Below are 15,937 nucleotides of genomic sequence, written 5' to 3' on the forward strand. Positions count from 1 at the left end.
TTATTTAATGAATTATAAAATACCCAACCACCTCGATAACGGGAAGAGTTTAATACATATTTGCTAAATAATGTATATATACGAAGGAATCTTACGTTGTCCTTCACTTTTATTTTCTTCAGAAGATTCCCCAACTCCACCATTAAATTCATGTCTTCCATGAATTTCAAAAGTCCTTGTCTCTCCACCATTACCAAACTCAAATTTTCCACCATGTTGTCCAAATAAGCCCCCAACATTTAGGTTGCCTCCTTTTAAGTCAACTGTTTCTGTTTAAATAGAGATCAAAATAACTCAATTTATTTTATAGCATTAAATACCTATCTCCTCCCTAAAAAATGTCTAAACAAATATAAATATTTATAATATTTAATATATAGTGAAATACCCAGTCACCTTGACAACGCAAAGCGTTTAATACGTATTTAATAAATAATGTATATATATAAAGGAACCTTACGTTGTCCTTCACTCTTATTTTCTTCTGAAGATTCCCCAACTCCACCATTAAATTCATGTCTTCCATGAATTTCAAAAGTCCTTGTCTCTCCACCATTACCAAACTCAAATTTTCCACCATGTTGTCCAAATAAGCCCCCAACATTTAGGTTGCCTCCTTTTAAGTCAACTGTTTCTGTTTATATAAAGAACAAAATAATTCAACTTTTTACAATAATAAATATGGTATCTCCTCCCTAAAATAAGACTAAACAAATATAAATATTTATAATATAATGAATTATAAAATACTCAGCCACCTCGATAATGTGAAGAGTTTAATATGTATTTACTAAATAATGTATATATTCCAAGGAAACTTATGTTGTCCTTCACTCTTATTTTCTTAAAGTCCTTGTCTCTCCACCATTACAAAACTCAAATTTTCCACCACACTGTACAAATAAGCCTCCAACATTTAGGTTGCCTCCTTTTAAATCAACATTCAGTGTCTCCCACTCACACACCACCTCCTCATCTCGCCCCTTATCTGCCGATGTTCCCCAAGGTTCAGTTCTATGACCCCTCATAGAGTCCCATGGCTTTCAGTATCACCTCTATGCCGATGACACACAGATCTACCTCTCTGGACCCGATGTCTCCTTCCTACTAACCAAAATCCCACTGTGTCTGTCCTCTATTTCATCCTTTTACTCTGCTACATTTCTAAAACTTAACTTGGATAAAACAGAATTCATCATCTTTCCGCTATCTCACTCAACCCCCCCAACTGACCTATCAACGTCAATGGCTGTCCACTCTCCCCAGTCCCGCAAGCTCGCTGCCTTGGGGTAACCCTGGAATCTTACCTCTCCTTCAAACCACATATCCAAGCCCTTTCTACTTCCTGCTGACTTCAACTTAAAAATATCACCCGGATCCGCACATTCCTCAACCATGAATCTGCAAAAAACACTAGTGCACTCCCTCGTCATCTCCCGCCTCGACTACTGCAACCTCCTGCTCTGTGGCCTCCCTTCCAACACTCTCGCACCCCTCCAATCTACCCTAAACTCCACTGCCCGAATAATCCACATGTCCCCCCGATATTCCCCGGCCTCTCCTTTCTGTCAATCTCTTCACTGGCTCCCCATTGCACAGAGACTCCAGTTCAAAACCCTAACCATGGCATACAAAGCCCTTCACAACCTGTCTCCTCCATATATCTCTTACCTAGTCTCCCAGTACATACCCGCACGTAACCTCCGATCTTCACAAGATCTCCTTCTCTACTCCCCTCTTATCTCCCCTTCCCACAATCGCATACAAGATTTCGCCCGTGCATCCTACCTACTCTGGAACACTCTACCCCAACATATCAGACTCTTGCCTACCATGGAAACCTTCAAAAGGAACCTGAAGACCCACCTCTTCTGACAAGCATACAACCTACATTAACCATCGCTCCACCATACCGCTGCACGACCAGCCCTATCCTCACCTACTGTATCCTCACCCATCCCTTGTAGACTGTGAGCCGTTGCGGGCAGGGTCCTTGCTCCTCCTGTACCAAGTCGCCGTCACGTTTTGTTCAAGATTATTGTAATTGTTTTCGCTATGTATACCCCTTTCTCACATGTAAAGCGCCATGGAATAAATGGCGCTATAATGATAAATAATAATAACTATTTAAATAAAGATCGGAATAATTCAATAATTTAATGAATTATAAAATACCCGGAAACCTCGATAACGGGAAGAGTTTAATACATATTTGCTAAATAATGTATATATATGAAGGAATCTTACGTTGTCCTTCACTCTTATTTTCTTCAGAAGATTCCCCAACTCCACCATTAAATTCATGTCTTCCATGAATTTCAAAAGTCCTTGTCTCTCCACCATTACCAAACTCAAATTTTCCACCATGTTGTTCAAATAAGCCCCCAACATTTAGGTTGCCTCCTATTATCTGAAATTCTGCATTCTTTTATATCAAAAATATCCCATCACCTGTTAAGTTATCTATTAATGTCAATTTTTTAAATCAACAGTAACAACTTACGTTGTCCTCCTTCTTCTTGTCCTGATATTTGAAGCCCACCATTAATTTCATGCTTTCCATTAATTTCAAAAGTCCTTGTCTCTCCACCATTACTAAACTCAAATTTTCCATCACGCTGTCCAAATAAGCCCCCAACATTTAGGTTGCCTCCTTTCAAATCAACTGTTTCTGTTTAAATAAATATAACAATAATTTTGCTTTCTTTATAATAAGAAGTGCCCCTTTATCTTAAATAAAATGTCTAAACAAATATAAATATTTATATTATATAGCGAATTATAAAATACCCGGCCACATTGATAATATGTAGAGACTAGATTGTTTACTAAATAAAGTATATATATGAAGGACTCTTACATTATCCTTCATTTTTGTTTTATTCAGATTTCCCAAATCCACCATTAAATTCATGTCTTCCATGAATTTCAAAAGTCTTTGTCTCTCCACCATTATCAAACTCAAATTTTCCATTTTGGTGTCCAAATAAGCCTCCATTATTTAAATTGCCACCTTTCAAGTCAGTTATTTTGGTTTTAATGAAGAAACAAAGCATTGAACTACTATAGGAATAAAATGCCTCTCACACCAAAATGATATTCCTTAAACATAGTAGAATATTATATGAATTTTACGTGAATTATAAAATACCCAAACTTCCTCAATTGTATGGAGAGACTAGTTCAAAATAGATGATATATGCAGGAACATTTCCATTTTCCTTCCACATTAAATTGTTCAAATCAATTCCCAAATACATACAATAATTCATGTTCTCCGTTCATTTCAAAATTGTGTTTAGTCCATCATTACCAAGGTCAATTTTTCTAGTCTGGTGACAAAACAAGACCTTAACATTTAGGTTTGGAAGTTTTATTAACCAGCTCCGGACCAGGCCATTTAACCCCTTTCCTGTCCAGGCATATTTTCAGGTTTTATGACACATTTTTAAGTCTATAAAAATACTTTCTTATACTAATATTCAAATATTTTTGTCTTCTTTTTTGCAATACATGGGGCTTAATATTTATGTCTTTTTTATATTCCCTTTTTTGCTAGTATTTGGGAAAATGTAACAAAAAATAGGAAATACCTTTCTATATATATATAAATAATTTAATACTGTATATTGGTCATATTTTTTTACAGGGGTAGGACAGTAAACAGCAAAATGAACTGGTGGTGGTTGTTATTTTTTAGATTAGTCTTGTTTTAATGTTTTTTCTTTTTATATATATATATATTTCTTTCATTTATTTTATACACCTTGGCCCTCAAAAGGACTTAAAAGACATTTATGAGGCATTTTAACATTTAAATACCTTCTTTTTATTGCTGATTTCCCCTGTAACTGAGGTTAGTATATTAATCCCAGTTACAGGGAAAATTCAGCTTCCAGGCTGCACAGCAGAGCTGACTGGGTCTCCTAAGACCCAGCAGCTCCTGTTCCTTCCCAACACCCAGAGATCACATGACTGGTGAGTCCTGAGATGGAAGCACTATCAGTGCTTCTTAATCTACCTACACAATGTTTGTTTAGCATTTTTAAACAGAAATATAGAAGGCAAATATGATAATAAATCATGTCTGCCTTCTCTGTGAGGAGTCTGGCTACGTCTGACAGTATACTACTCACCCCACAGTTTCACAATCTCCAGCAAGCTGCTTACTTTGCAGCAATGTTATAGAATGTCACAACACAGTAAAGTGTGGACTGCCCAGATATTTATGCTCTATGTGCAATCCAAAAGTAGTTTAAAACAACCTGCCACCTATCAGGTTGTCCAGCTAAGTTAATATTTATTAGTACTAATCATTACTTGTGTTTTCTTCCCTCCGCATTAAGATCATTTGATATTTCAAGTTCACCATTAATTTCTTGTGTTCCTGTGTTCAAGCTCAATTTTGCAATTTTGATGGCCAAATAAGCCCCCTACATTTAGATTGGGAACTTGTATTTTGCTTCCTTTCAAACCAGTGATATCTGTTTTAAAGAAGAATTAAAGCAATTTTTTGCTTTTATAAAATTCTACATTCTTTTATATCAAAAATATCCCATCACCTGTCAGGTTATCTATTAATGTCAATTTTTTATTCAACCGTAACAACTTACGTTGTCCACCTTCCTGTCCTGATATTTGAAGTCCACCATTAATTTCATGCTTTCCATTAATTTCAAAAGTCTTTGTCTCTCCACCATTACCAAACTGAAATGTTCCACCACGCTGTCCAAATAAGCCCCCAACATTTAGGCTCCCTCCTTTTAAGTCAACTGTTTCTATTTAAATAAAGATCAAAATAAATCAACTTATTTTAGAGTAAGAAATACCTATCTCCTCTCTGAAAAAATATCTAAACAAATATAAATATTTATAATATTTAATGAATAGTAAAATACCCGACAACCTCGATAACGTGAAAAGTTTAATACATATTTACAAAATAATGTATATATACGAAGGAATCTTACATTATCTTTCATTCTTATTTTCTTCAGAAGATTTCCCAAATCCACCATTAAATTCATGTCTTCCATGAATTTCAAAAGTCCTAGTTTCTCCACATTACTAAACTCAAACTTCCCACCACACTGTCTATATAAACCCCCAACATTTAGGCTGCCTCCTACAATGAGAAATTCTGCATTCTTTTATATCAAAAATATCCCATCACCTGTCAGGTTATCTATTAATGTAATTTTTTTTAATCAACAGTAACAATTTACGTTGTCCTCCTTCCTGTCCTAATATTTGAAGTCCACCATTCATTTCATGCTTTCCATTAATTTCAAAAGTCTTTGTCTCTACACCATTACCAAACTCAAATTTTCCACCATGCTGTCCAAATAAGCCCCCAACATTTAGGTTGCCTCCTTTCAAATCAACTGTTTCTGTTTAAATAAAGATAACAATCATTTTACTTCTTTTATACTATATATATATATATTTTCATTTATTGTATACACTTTGGCCCCCAAAAGGTCTTAAAAGAAATTTATGAGGTATTTTAACATTTAAATACCTTCTTTTTATTGTTGATTTCCTCTGTAACTGGGGCTAGTATATTAATTCCAGTTACAGGAAAAATTCAGCTTCCAGGCTGCACATCAGAGCAGGCTGGGTTTCCTAGGACCCAGTGGCTCCTGTACCTTCCCAACACCCAGAGATCACATGACTGGTGAGTCCTGAGGTGGAAGCACTATCAGTGCTTCTTAATATACCTACGCACTGTTTGTTTAGCATTTTTTAAACAGAAATGTAGAAGGCAAATATGATAATAAATCATGTCTGACTTTTCTGTGAGGAGTCTAGCTATGTCTTAAATCATTACTTATGTTTTCCTCCCTCCGCATTAAACTCATTTGATATTTCCAGTTCAACAATTAATTTCATGTGTTCCTGTTTCAAGCTCAATTTTGCCATATTGATGGCCAAATAAGCCCCCTACATTTAGATTGGGAACTTGTATTTTGCTTCCTTTCAAACCAGTGATAGCTGTTTTAAAGAAGAATCAAAGCATTTTTTTTTGCTTTTCTGAAATTCTGCATTCTTATATATCAAAAATATCCCATCACCTGTTATTATTTATTTTTTTATTTTTCTGTCCACATAGCTTGTTTTTTGCAGGATAAATTGTACTTTTGAATTACTCCATTCATTCTACCATTTGATGCAATGGAAAGAAGGAAAAAAATTAAAGTGCGTGGAAATTGTAAAAAAAAAGTGCAATTCCACAATTGCTTTTTGACTTATTTAGTTACCATGTTAACTATATGGTAACACGAACCTGGCCATATGATTCTCCAGGTCACTACAATTACACAGATACAAAACATGTACCTTTTTTTAGTTTTTCTAAGTGGTGAAAAGAATTCAAACATTTTTTTTTTGCTTGTGTCGCCATTTTCTGAGACCCATAACATTTTCAATTTTTGTAATATGAGGCTGTGTAGGAGCTTATTTTTTGAGCCGTGAGCTTACATTTTAACTGATACCATTTTGAGCTATACACATTGTTTTGATCGCTCTTTATTGCATTTTTTGCAGTGTTGTGGATACCAAAAAAACGTAATTCTCGCTTTACGTTTTTTCCATTATACTATTGATCGATTGGATGAATTTATTCTATATTTTGATAGATCAGACTATAATGAATGCAGTGATACCAAATATGTGTATTTTTTATTTTTGCTTGATTGCTTTATTTTTAATGGAGCAAAAGGGGGGTGATTAGAATTTTTATATTTTTAGTTTTTCACATTTATAAAAACATTTTTTTTAACTTTACTGTATTTCTTAGTCCACTTAAAAGACTTGAAGCTGTGATAGTCTGATTGCTTGTCCTATACATACCAGTGTGAAAATCACGGTTCCTTATTAACGCCAGGCTTTCTCAGGAGAATTGTCATGACAAAGACAGAGGTCGTCAGCAGACCCCTGGATGTCATAACAACCAACATCGTGCCGAAGGACAAGTGGAAAGAAGCGCCCCTCTCCTGACACTTGTTAAATGCCACTGTCAAAGATTGACAGTGGCAGTTAACATGATAACAACCATGAGCAGGGTATAGCAGAGCTGTTAGAGGCAGATGATGGCTGAATGATTCTGACGCGCCCCCTGGGCCATATTCTTTAGGGGAATACCCGGAGCCGGATCAGATGGGAGTTGTAGTCTTCCGAGTGGCTGTGACCCGGTCCGTGCCCAGGGTGTCAAACTCAGAGTATGTGGCAGTCCTACAGATGTTATTAAGTTCTTTATTGTCGACTACGCCACCCGTTGTATTGCGGTCACTATGGCCGCCGCTGCAGCAGGGTCCGCTGAGGCTGATGGTGTAGGTGCAGCTTTTGATGGTATAACCCCCAACGGGTGGGGTATAGCCTCAGGGGGTCAGGTGCAGAGGATGGGGGTTGTGGTGGTGCAGCGTAGATGTAAAATGAAGACAGAGTCGGGTTGTGCAGTTTAGGGTATTTACTCACTGCTGATGTTCCGGTCACTCCAGCTTCAAGTGACCACCCGAGCCGTGCTGCGTCCACCAGGTCCTGGATCCAGCCAACCCCCAAGCAAGTCCGGAGCGTGACCCTGAGCTCTCCTTCTGTCCTTTCCTCTGGCCGTCCCCACTAGTGATCCACCCAGGTCCAGCTCCCTCGGGCCTTCTGTTGGGAGACCCTTGGCCTTGGGTTCCCTGACCCTCCACGTGGTATGCCTTCGGGGTGGATGTGGTGGGTGGCCGTGGCAGACGCTGCCCACGGCCTCCGGTCTCTGGCTAGGGTGTGCTTTTGCCCCCACCAGCTTGGGATCCGGTACCCTTTTGCCAACTCTTCACCCGCTGATGGACTTTGGGTTCTCAGAGTTCCTTTTCTGTTTCCCCCTCTGGGTCTTTCTGGCTTTCTCCTCTCTCTCTCTCTGGGTCTGCTCTGCTCCTCTTCCTCTGACTTCTCTCTGCAAAAGGCTGGCAGACTGACTGACTGACCGACTTGCAAAGACTGACTGACTGACCCTGTTCTTTGATGGTGCCCACCTTATATACACCCTCTATGTGTGAGCTCAGGTGACCAGCACCCAATGAGCTCCTATCTTTACCCAGGCTGCTCCCCCTATCTGCCCCTACACTACTTGGAATGTACCACCCCCCTCCCACTCCAGCCAGGAACAGACTCGGTCGTACCTGCACATTTCTAAGTGGGAGTACCGTTGGTCTGTTCCCCGGAAATGGGATGTGTGTAGTGCATGCAGCCTACCGAGCTCAGTTCCACACTCCATCCTTACCCGGGAGTGGAATATCACACCTCTGGGTTGAGGTGCAATACCCCTGTAGCAGCCGAATCCTCAGGGTGCTACACTCCCCCCTGGTAAATCACAGCACGTCCTCGGGCTGTAAGAACAAAACACCAAAAACATACAAATTTTTGCATAAACATATAAAACATATAAAACAACATATATTAGCATAAAACTTTTCATATAAAACATTCTCGTCGCCTCTGGCTCCTCCTCCGGTCACTGTGCAACGTGTGACCGGGTACAGTGCGACAGTCTTTTCTTAAAAAATGGTTTTCCTATAAAACCGGTAGGGGCGCTTTAGGACGCGCAACTATATACAGGGGTAGTGGCCGCTCTCAGTCCTCGGCCAGGTATTAGGGAGGAATGACCGCTCTCAGTCCTCGGTCAGTGGGATTTAGGGGTTAAACGGGTAAACAGTTCAATTCTCTGGTCCCAACGGGGACTACATTAGCAACTGTAACAGTTCACTGTGCCCCGACGGGCAACTATATACAGCTTCGGCTCCGCTGTACTTAACGACGGCGTCCTCCTGCTCTTTCTTTATGGTTACCTTTGGCTTCAGACCCGTCCGGGTCCTCTTGTTCTTCCTCCTCACACCGCAGCTCTTCCTCCGTCAGGCGATGCACATGGAGGGCGTAGGGTCCTTTGGCACACTTGTGCCGGGTGAAGGTGACCTCGTCCCCGATTTAAAGGTCACGACCTCTGTGTCCCTCCGGTAGGTGGGACTCAACGTCTCTCCTGGTCACGAAGACGTCGCCTAGGGTGCGGTGGTCTCGGATGAAGCCCCACCCATGCTGCATGTTAAACTTTATCACAGTCCCGGTGGTGCGGGGACTATGCGCTGCACGGGGGTCTCTCCTGGCCCGGCTCTTCTGCTCCGCGCTCCTTATTTGAGCTTGCTGTTCCCGGACCCGCCTCTCTCTCCGCTCCCTCTCGAAGACCTCGAGCTGTTGGCGGCAGCACTCAGCACGCTCCGCTGCAGCTGCCCGAGTCTCCTGAGTGAACCCCATGAGATCTTCTCCGGTGGGGTCCCACTCAAACTGCGCTTCTGCTAGCGGGGGCGAGATCCTCTTTACGGGCTTTGGAGCCGGGATCAGGGGTTCATCCAGGGGTCTCTCTCTCCGGAGTCGGGGATGGTGAAACTCCGGTGGCCATATAAATGGCTGCCCATCCGGGCACGTATGCTGGGCGTACAGGTCCTCTCCCAGATGCGGCACTCTTGGTCTTATGGGCGCGGTGGTGTTAGCGCCCGGGTTGCCCGGGCCTTGCGGCCAGGCCTGGGGTATCTGGAAGGTAAAGGGCACCGTAAGGACGGCGGCGCCCTGGGCTACTTGGCCCTGCGACCAGGCCGGGGGCTCCGCGGAGGTAGGGGGCGCTGTTGGTATTGCGGCGCCCGGGGGTACTAGGCCTTGCGACCAGGCTGGTGGTACTTCCTGCTTGGTCACGCTCGGGGTCGAGGCGTGTGACGTCACAGGGGTCGCGGCTCACGTTTGAGGCCTAGTCTGCGGCGGTGACGTTGCAGCGACGGGCACGGCAGGATAGACTTCGGGCTCTGCGACGGGGAGCTGGGGCAGGTACGCGGTTTCCCGGTTTGGGGTATAGACGTCCCCTTTACCTGCCTCCACTCGTTCGGCTCCCTTCTCGGCGCCGTCTCCGGCCTTCAGTCCTCCCGCGCCATCCTCAGAGGCGGTCTGTCTCCTCGTCTCGGGTGGCGTGCTCCGCTGACAGGTCTCGGTCTGCTGGGCCATCTCTCGGCTCCACTCCGCCAACGTCTCTCGCTGCACCCGGGCCATCCTCCTTGCGAGGCCCTCCAGAGCCGTCTGTGCACACTCCCGGTCTCGGGGGAGCTGTGCTAGGACCTCCACTAGGCCTAGTGGGGTCGTTGTTTCCAGCAGGCTCCTGACCAACGGGTCGGTGCTGCTCTGCTCTCCTACTGTTGTCTCCAGCAGGCTCCTGGCCAGCGGGCCGGTGCTGCTCTGCTCTCCCTCCTCTTTTTCTAGCAGGCTCCTGGCCAACGGGCCGGTGCTGCTCTGCTTTCTCGCCATCTCCGGGTAAGCTCCTCCGATACTCTTCTCCAGGCTTCTTGCCTCCGGGTGCGCTCGCTCTAGACTCCTCCAAGCGACACCCATCTTTGCTCTCTCCTTTCGTCTCCTCCCACCTCGAGGGCGGTCCCGGGGCCACTTGGTGACTGTCAGCTCCAGGGGCAGTTCTTTCACGCTGACAGACACCTCTAGCATCACAGTCTCTGTTGGTGGGGGCGGTTTCCACTTTTGGCGCCATCTTCGGTCCTGGCCCACGATGGGAGGCGGCCTCTTGCCATCCTCTGGCACGCCCATAATGGCGTCCGCTCTGACAAGGCGGGAAACCTTTGGAAATGGCGGGAATCGTCTCCCAGTGGCGGGAAACTCTGCAGATGGCGGGAAAAAGCTGTTAATGGCGGACAACCGGCGGGAATCGATCTGTGATGGAGTCCGATGGCGGGGACCCTCCGGAACCGGCAGGAGACTTCTTTTTGAGGTAAACTCGTTCTTTTCTTCAGGCACGCAGTACCCGGGTGTTGCGGGCACGTAATCCTGCCGACTACGCCAAAGTTGACGCGCCCCCTGGGCCATATTCTTTAGGGGAATACCCGGAGCCGGATCAGATGGGAGTTGTAGTCTTCCGAGTGGCTGTGACCCGGTCCGTGCCCAGGGTGTCAAACTCAGAGTATGTGGCAGTCCTACAGATGTTATTAAGTTCTTTATTGTCGACTACGCCACCCGTTGTATTGCGGTCACTATGGCCGCCGCTGCAGCAGGGTCCGCTGAGGCTGATGGTGTAGGTGCAGCTTTTGATGGTATAACCCCCAACGGGTGGGGTATAGCCTCAGGGGGTCAGGTGCAGAGGATGGGGGTTGTGGTGGTGCAGCGTAGATGTAAAATGAAGACAGAGTCGGGTTGTGCAGTTTAGGGTATTTACTCACTGCTGATGTTCCGGTCACTCCAGCTTCAAGTGACCACCCGAGCCGTGCTGCGTCCACCAGGTCCTGGATCCAGCCAACCCCCAAGCAAGTCCGGAGCGTGACCCTGAGCTCTCCTTCTGTCCTTTCCTCTGGCCGTCCCCACTAGTGATCCACCCAGGTCCAGCTCCCTCGGGCCTTCTGTTGGGAGACCCTTGGCCTTGGGTTCCCTGACCCTCCACGTGGTATGCCTTCGGGGTGGATGTGGTGGGTGGCCGTGGCAGACGCTGCCCACGGCCTCCGGTCTCTGGCTAGGGTGTGCTTTTGCCCCCACCAGCTTGGGATCCGGTACCCTTTTGCCAACTCTTCACCCGCTGATGGACTTTGGGTTCTCAGAGTTCCTTTTCTGTTTCCCCCTCTGGGTCTTTCTGGCTTTCTCCTCTCTCTCTCTCTGGGTCTGCTCTGCTCCTCTTCCTCTGACTTCTCTCTGCAAAAGGCTGGCAGACTGACTGACTGACCGACTTGCAAAGACTGACTGACTGACCCTGTTCTTTGATGGTGCCCACCTTATATACACCCTCTATGTGTGAGCTCAGGTGACCAGCACCCAATGAGCTCCTATCTTTACCCAGGCTGCTCCCCCTATCTGCCCCTACACTACTTGGGATGTACCACCCCCCTCCCACTCCAGCCAGGAACAGACTCGGTCGTACCTGCACATTTCTAAGTGGGAGTACCGTTGGTCTGTTCCCCGGAAATGGGATGTGTGTAGTGCATGCAGCCTACCGAGCTCAGTTCCACACTCCATCCTTACCCGGGAGTGGAATATCACACCTCTGGGTTGAGGTGCAATACCCCTGTAGCAGCCGAATCCTCAGGGTGCTACAATTCAGTCATCATCTGCCAGGAAAAATGTGGCTCGGTTTGTGATCTCGAAATCAAAGATGTTAAGATCACTTCATATTATAAATCCAACATTATTTCATGTTTGACATTTATATACAATATTTTTGCCTCCCTAGTTTTCCCAAATGCAATTTTTCCGGTTTGGTGACCAATTACACCCCCCATATTTAGGTTGGATCCTTGTATTTAACATCCTTTTTGGCAATATTATCTTTATTTTTTGGCTTATTCTAATTGCTACAATTGCTAATATATATATGCCCACCACGTCAACATCTCACTTACGTTTTCCTCCTTCCCTATTAATCACACTTGATATATCAAGTCCACCATTAATTTCATGATTTCCATTGATTCCAAAAGCATGTGCGTCCCCAGCACTGCCAAATTCAATTTTTCCACCTTGTTGACCAAGTATGCCCCCCACATTTAGGTTTGGTAGTTGTAGGTTTCCACCTCCCAGATTAATATCTGTTTATATAAGGAAACAAAACATTTCATTCAAAATTCCTTAGTTTACCTTTTTTAATAAAGTAACACCCATCACCTCGACAGCACAGATAGGCTATTATATACTTACCATAGTATACATTGGGGAAATGCTAAGTTTTCTCTCGCTCCTTTATTTACTTCAAATAATATTCTATTTACCCTTAATTTCATGCTTTTTCCACCCACCATCACCAATCTTTACCAGTTATTTTACCAACTAAGCCCCACTCATTGATAGTTACCATAACTTATGCACATTTTTTTGCCTTTCATATCAATTAATTCAAATTTGGAAAAGACAAATGTTGACATTTCCCACAAAAAATGAACAATAGATTTGCAAAAAATGCTTTCTCTAACCATACGACTTTGTAAAAAAAATTATGAAAGATATCCCATCACCTGGTTTATCTAGATATGTTCATATTTACTAAATGTAATAACTTACTGCCTCCTCCTTCCTGATTATTCCCATTTATGCTAAATCCACCATTAATTTCATGATTTCCATTAATTCCAAAAGCATGTGCCTCCCCAGCACTGCCAAATTCAATTTTTCCACCTTGTTGACCAAGCGTGCCCCCCACATTTAGGTTTGGTAGTTGTAGATTTTCACCTTCCAGGGTAATTTCTGTTTATATAAGGAAACAAAACATTTCATTCAAAATTCCTTAGTTTTCCTTTTTTAATAAAATAAATCCCATCACCTCAACACCATAGAAAGGCTATTATATACAGCGGGTGAAATAAGTATTGAGGTGTAAAAAGCCATGGAAAGTCATGACACCATCTGAAATCTATCAGTAATAAGAAAGAAATCCTGCCACTTAGTGAAAAATAATATCAGCTGGTTCAACTGATGGCCTATAAAAGGATGTCTCTTTACCAAGGTGTCACACTAGAGACATCTCATAATGGGTAAAGACAGTGAGCTGTCTCAAGACCTTCACAATCTTATTGTTGCAAAACCTACTGATGGCATTGGTTACAGTAGAATGTTTAAACTACTGGAGGTTTCATTGAACACTGTTGGGGCCATAATTTGGTAGTGGAAAGAACACCATTTCACCACAAACTGGCTACAAGCAGGTGCTCCCCACCAGATTTCAGACAGAGGAGTGAAAAGAATTATCAAAAGAGTTGTCAAAGAGTGAAGGATCACTCGTGGAGAATCACACTGCATATCACCCCAAAAACACCATACCAACAGTGAAGTTTGGAGGTGGGAACATCATGGTTTCGGGCTGTTTTTCCGCATACGGCCTTTGAAAACTTCATGGCATTGAAGGAAGGATGAATGTACAAATGTACCAAGACATTATTGATAAAAATCTGCTGCCATCGACCAGGATGATGAAAATGAAACAAGGTTGGACATTTCAGCAATACAATGATACCAAACACACAGCCAAGGAAATTTTCAATTGGATTCAGAGAAAGAAAATAAAGCTGCTAGAATGGCCCAGCCAATCACCGGACCTGAATCCAATAGAAAATTTATTGAAAGAACCAGCGCTCAGAGTTCATAGAAGGAGCCCACGGAAGCTTCAGGATTTCAAGAGTGTTTGAGTGGAAGAATAGGATAACATCATACCTGAGCAATGCATGCGACTAGTTTCTCCATACAGGAGTCGTCTCTAGGCTGTCATCACCAGCAAAGGCTTTTGTATGAAGTTTAAATTTAATTTCAGAAAGTGTGTGCAATACTTTTTCCCTGTGTCATTTTTCATTATTACAGATAACTTAATTTATGAACATCTATGGGTTGATTTCTTTCCTGAGTGGATTGGATGGCTTGTTACAAACATCTGGTGAGAATTTCATGTCGATAGCACCTTTACAAATTTATTTATGTAGAAAATTGGTGACGTGTTTAATACTTATTTCACCTGCAGTACTTACCTTAGTATACATTGGAGAAATGTTATGTTTTCCTTCTCACCTTTCATTACTTCAGATAATGTTCTAAATTTACCCTTAATTTTATGCTTTTTTCTACCCACCATCACCAATCTTTACCAGTTATTTTACCAACTAAGCCAGTTACCATAACCTATGCACATTTTTACCTTTCACATCAATTCATTCCATTTTTGGAAAGAAAAATGTTGACATTTCCTCCAAAAAATGAACAATAGAATTGTAAAAAAAAATTCTCTCACCATACGACTTTGTAAAAAAAAATTGTGAAAAATATCCCACCACCCTTTAGGTTTATCTATATATATTCATATTTACTAATAACTTACTGCCTCCTCCTTCATGATTAATCCCATTTATGCTAAATCCACCATTAATTTCATGATTTCCATTGATTCCAAAAGCATGTGCCTCCCCAGCACTGCCAAATTCCATTTTTCCACCTTGTTGACCAAGTATGCCCCCCACATTTAGGTTTGGTAGTTGTAGGTTTCCACCTCCCAGATTAATTTCTGTTTATATAAGGAAACAAAACATTTCATTCAAAATTCCTTAGTTTTCCTTTTTTAATAAAGTATCACCCGTCACCTCGACAGCACAGATAGGCTATTATATACTTATCATAGTATACATTGGGGAAATGTTAAGTTTTCTCTCTCTCCTTTATTTACTTCAAATAATATTCTATTTACCCTTAATTTCATGCTTTTTCCACCCACCATCACCAATCTTTACCAGTTATTTTACCAACTAAGCCCCACTCATTGATAGTTACCATAACCTATGTACATTTTTTGCCTTTCATATCAATTAATTCCAATTTGGAAAAGACACATTTTGACATTTCCTCCAAATAATGAACAATAGAATTGTAAAAAAAATTCTCTCACCTTACGACTTTGTAAAAAAAAAATCCCACCACCTGTTAGGTTTATCTAGATATATTCATATTTATTAATAACTTACTGCCTCCTCCTTCCTGGTTATTCCCATTTATGCTAAATCCACCATTAATTTCATGATTTCCATTTATTCCAAAAGCATGTGCCTCCCCAGCACTGCCAAATTCAATTTTTCCACCTTGTTGACCAAGCGTGCCCCCCACATTTAGGTTTGGTAGTTGTAGATTTCCACCTTCCACGTTAATTTCTGTTTATATAAGGAAACAAAACATTTCATTCAAAATTCCTTAGTTTTCCTTTTTTAATAAAATAATTTCCATCACCTCAACACCATAGAAAGGCTATTATATACAGCGGGTGAAATAAGTATTGAATATATCATCAATTTTCTACGTAAATATATTTCTAAAGGTTCTATAGACATGAAATTCTCACCAGATGTCAGTAACAAACCATTCAATCCACACAAGCAAATAAATCAAAACCATAGATGTCCAT

General features: G+C 42.4%; 1 protein-coding gene across 1 annotated transcript in view; it reads right to left on the reverse strand.

Moving 5' to 3' along the window:
• Positions 1-15,937, reverse strand: part of LOC141171740 (uncharacterized) — a 199,764-nt gene that overhangs the window by 145,643 nt on the left and 38,184 nt on the right. Inside the window, exons 17-24 of the mRNA XM_073655384.1 lie at positions 15,504-15,686; positions 14,867-15,049; positions 13,066-13,248; positions 12,411-12,596; positions 4,614-4,778; positions 2,504-2,671; positions 461-634; positions 96-269 (exon numbers count right to left, since the gene is read on the reverse strand). Of these exons, the coding sequence (XP_073511485.1) occupies positions 96-269; positions 461-634; positions 2,504-2,671; positions 4,614-4,778; positions 12,411-12,596; positions 13,066-13,248; positions 14,867-15,049; positions 15,504-15,686 (1,416 nt within the window). The remainder of the gene's footprint in view (positions 1-95; positions 270-460; positions 635-2,503; positions 2,672-4,613; positions 4,779-12,410; positions 12,597-13,065; positions 13,249-14,866; positions 15,050-15,503; positions 15,687-15,937) is intronic.

Source organism: Phyllobates terribilis, unplaced genomic scaffold, assembly GCF_046119375.1.
Source record: "Phyllobates terribilis strain yellow unplaced genomic scaffold, ASM4611937v1 Scaffold_12__6_contigs__length_324123572, whole genome shotgun sequence".
In the NCBI taxonomy this organism is placed as follows: Eukaryota; Metazoa; Chordata; class Amphibia; order Anura; family Dendrobatidae; genus Phyllobates; species Phyllobates terribilis.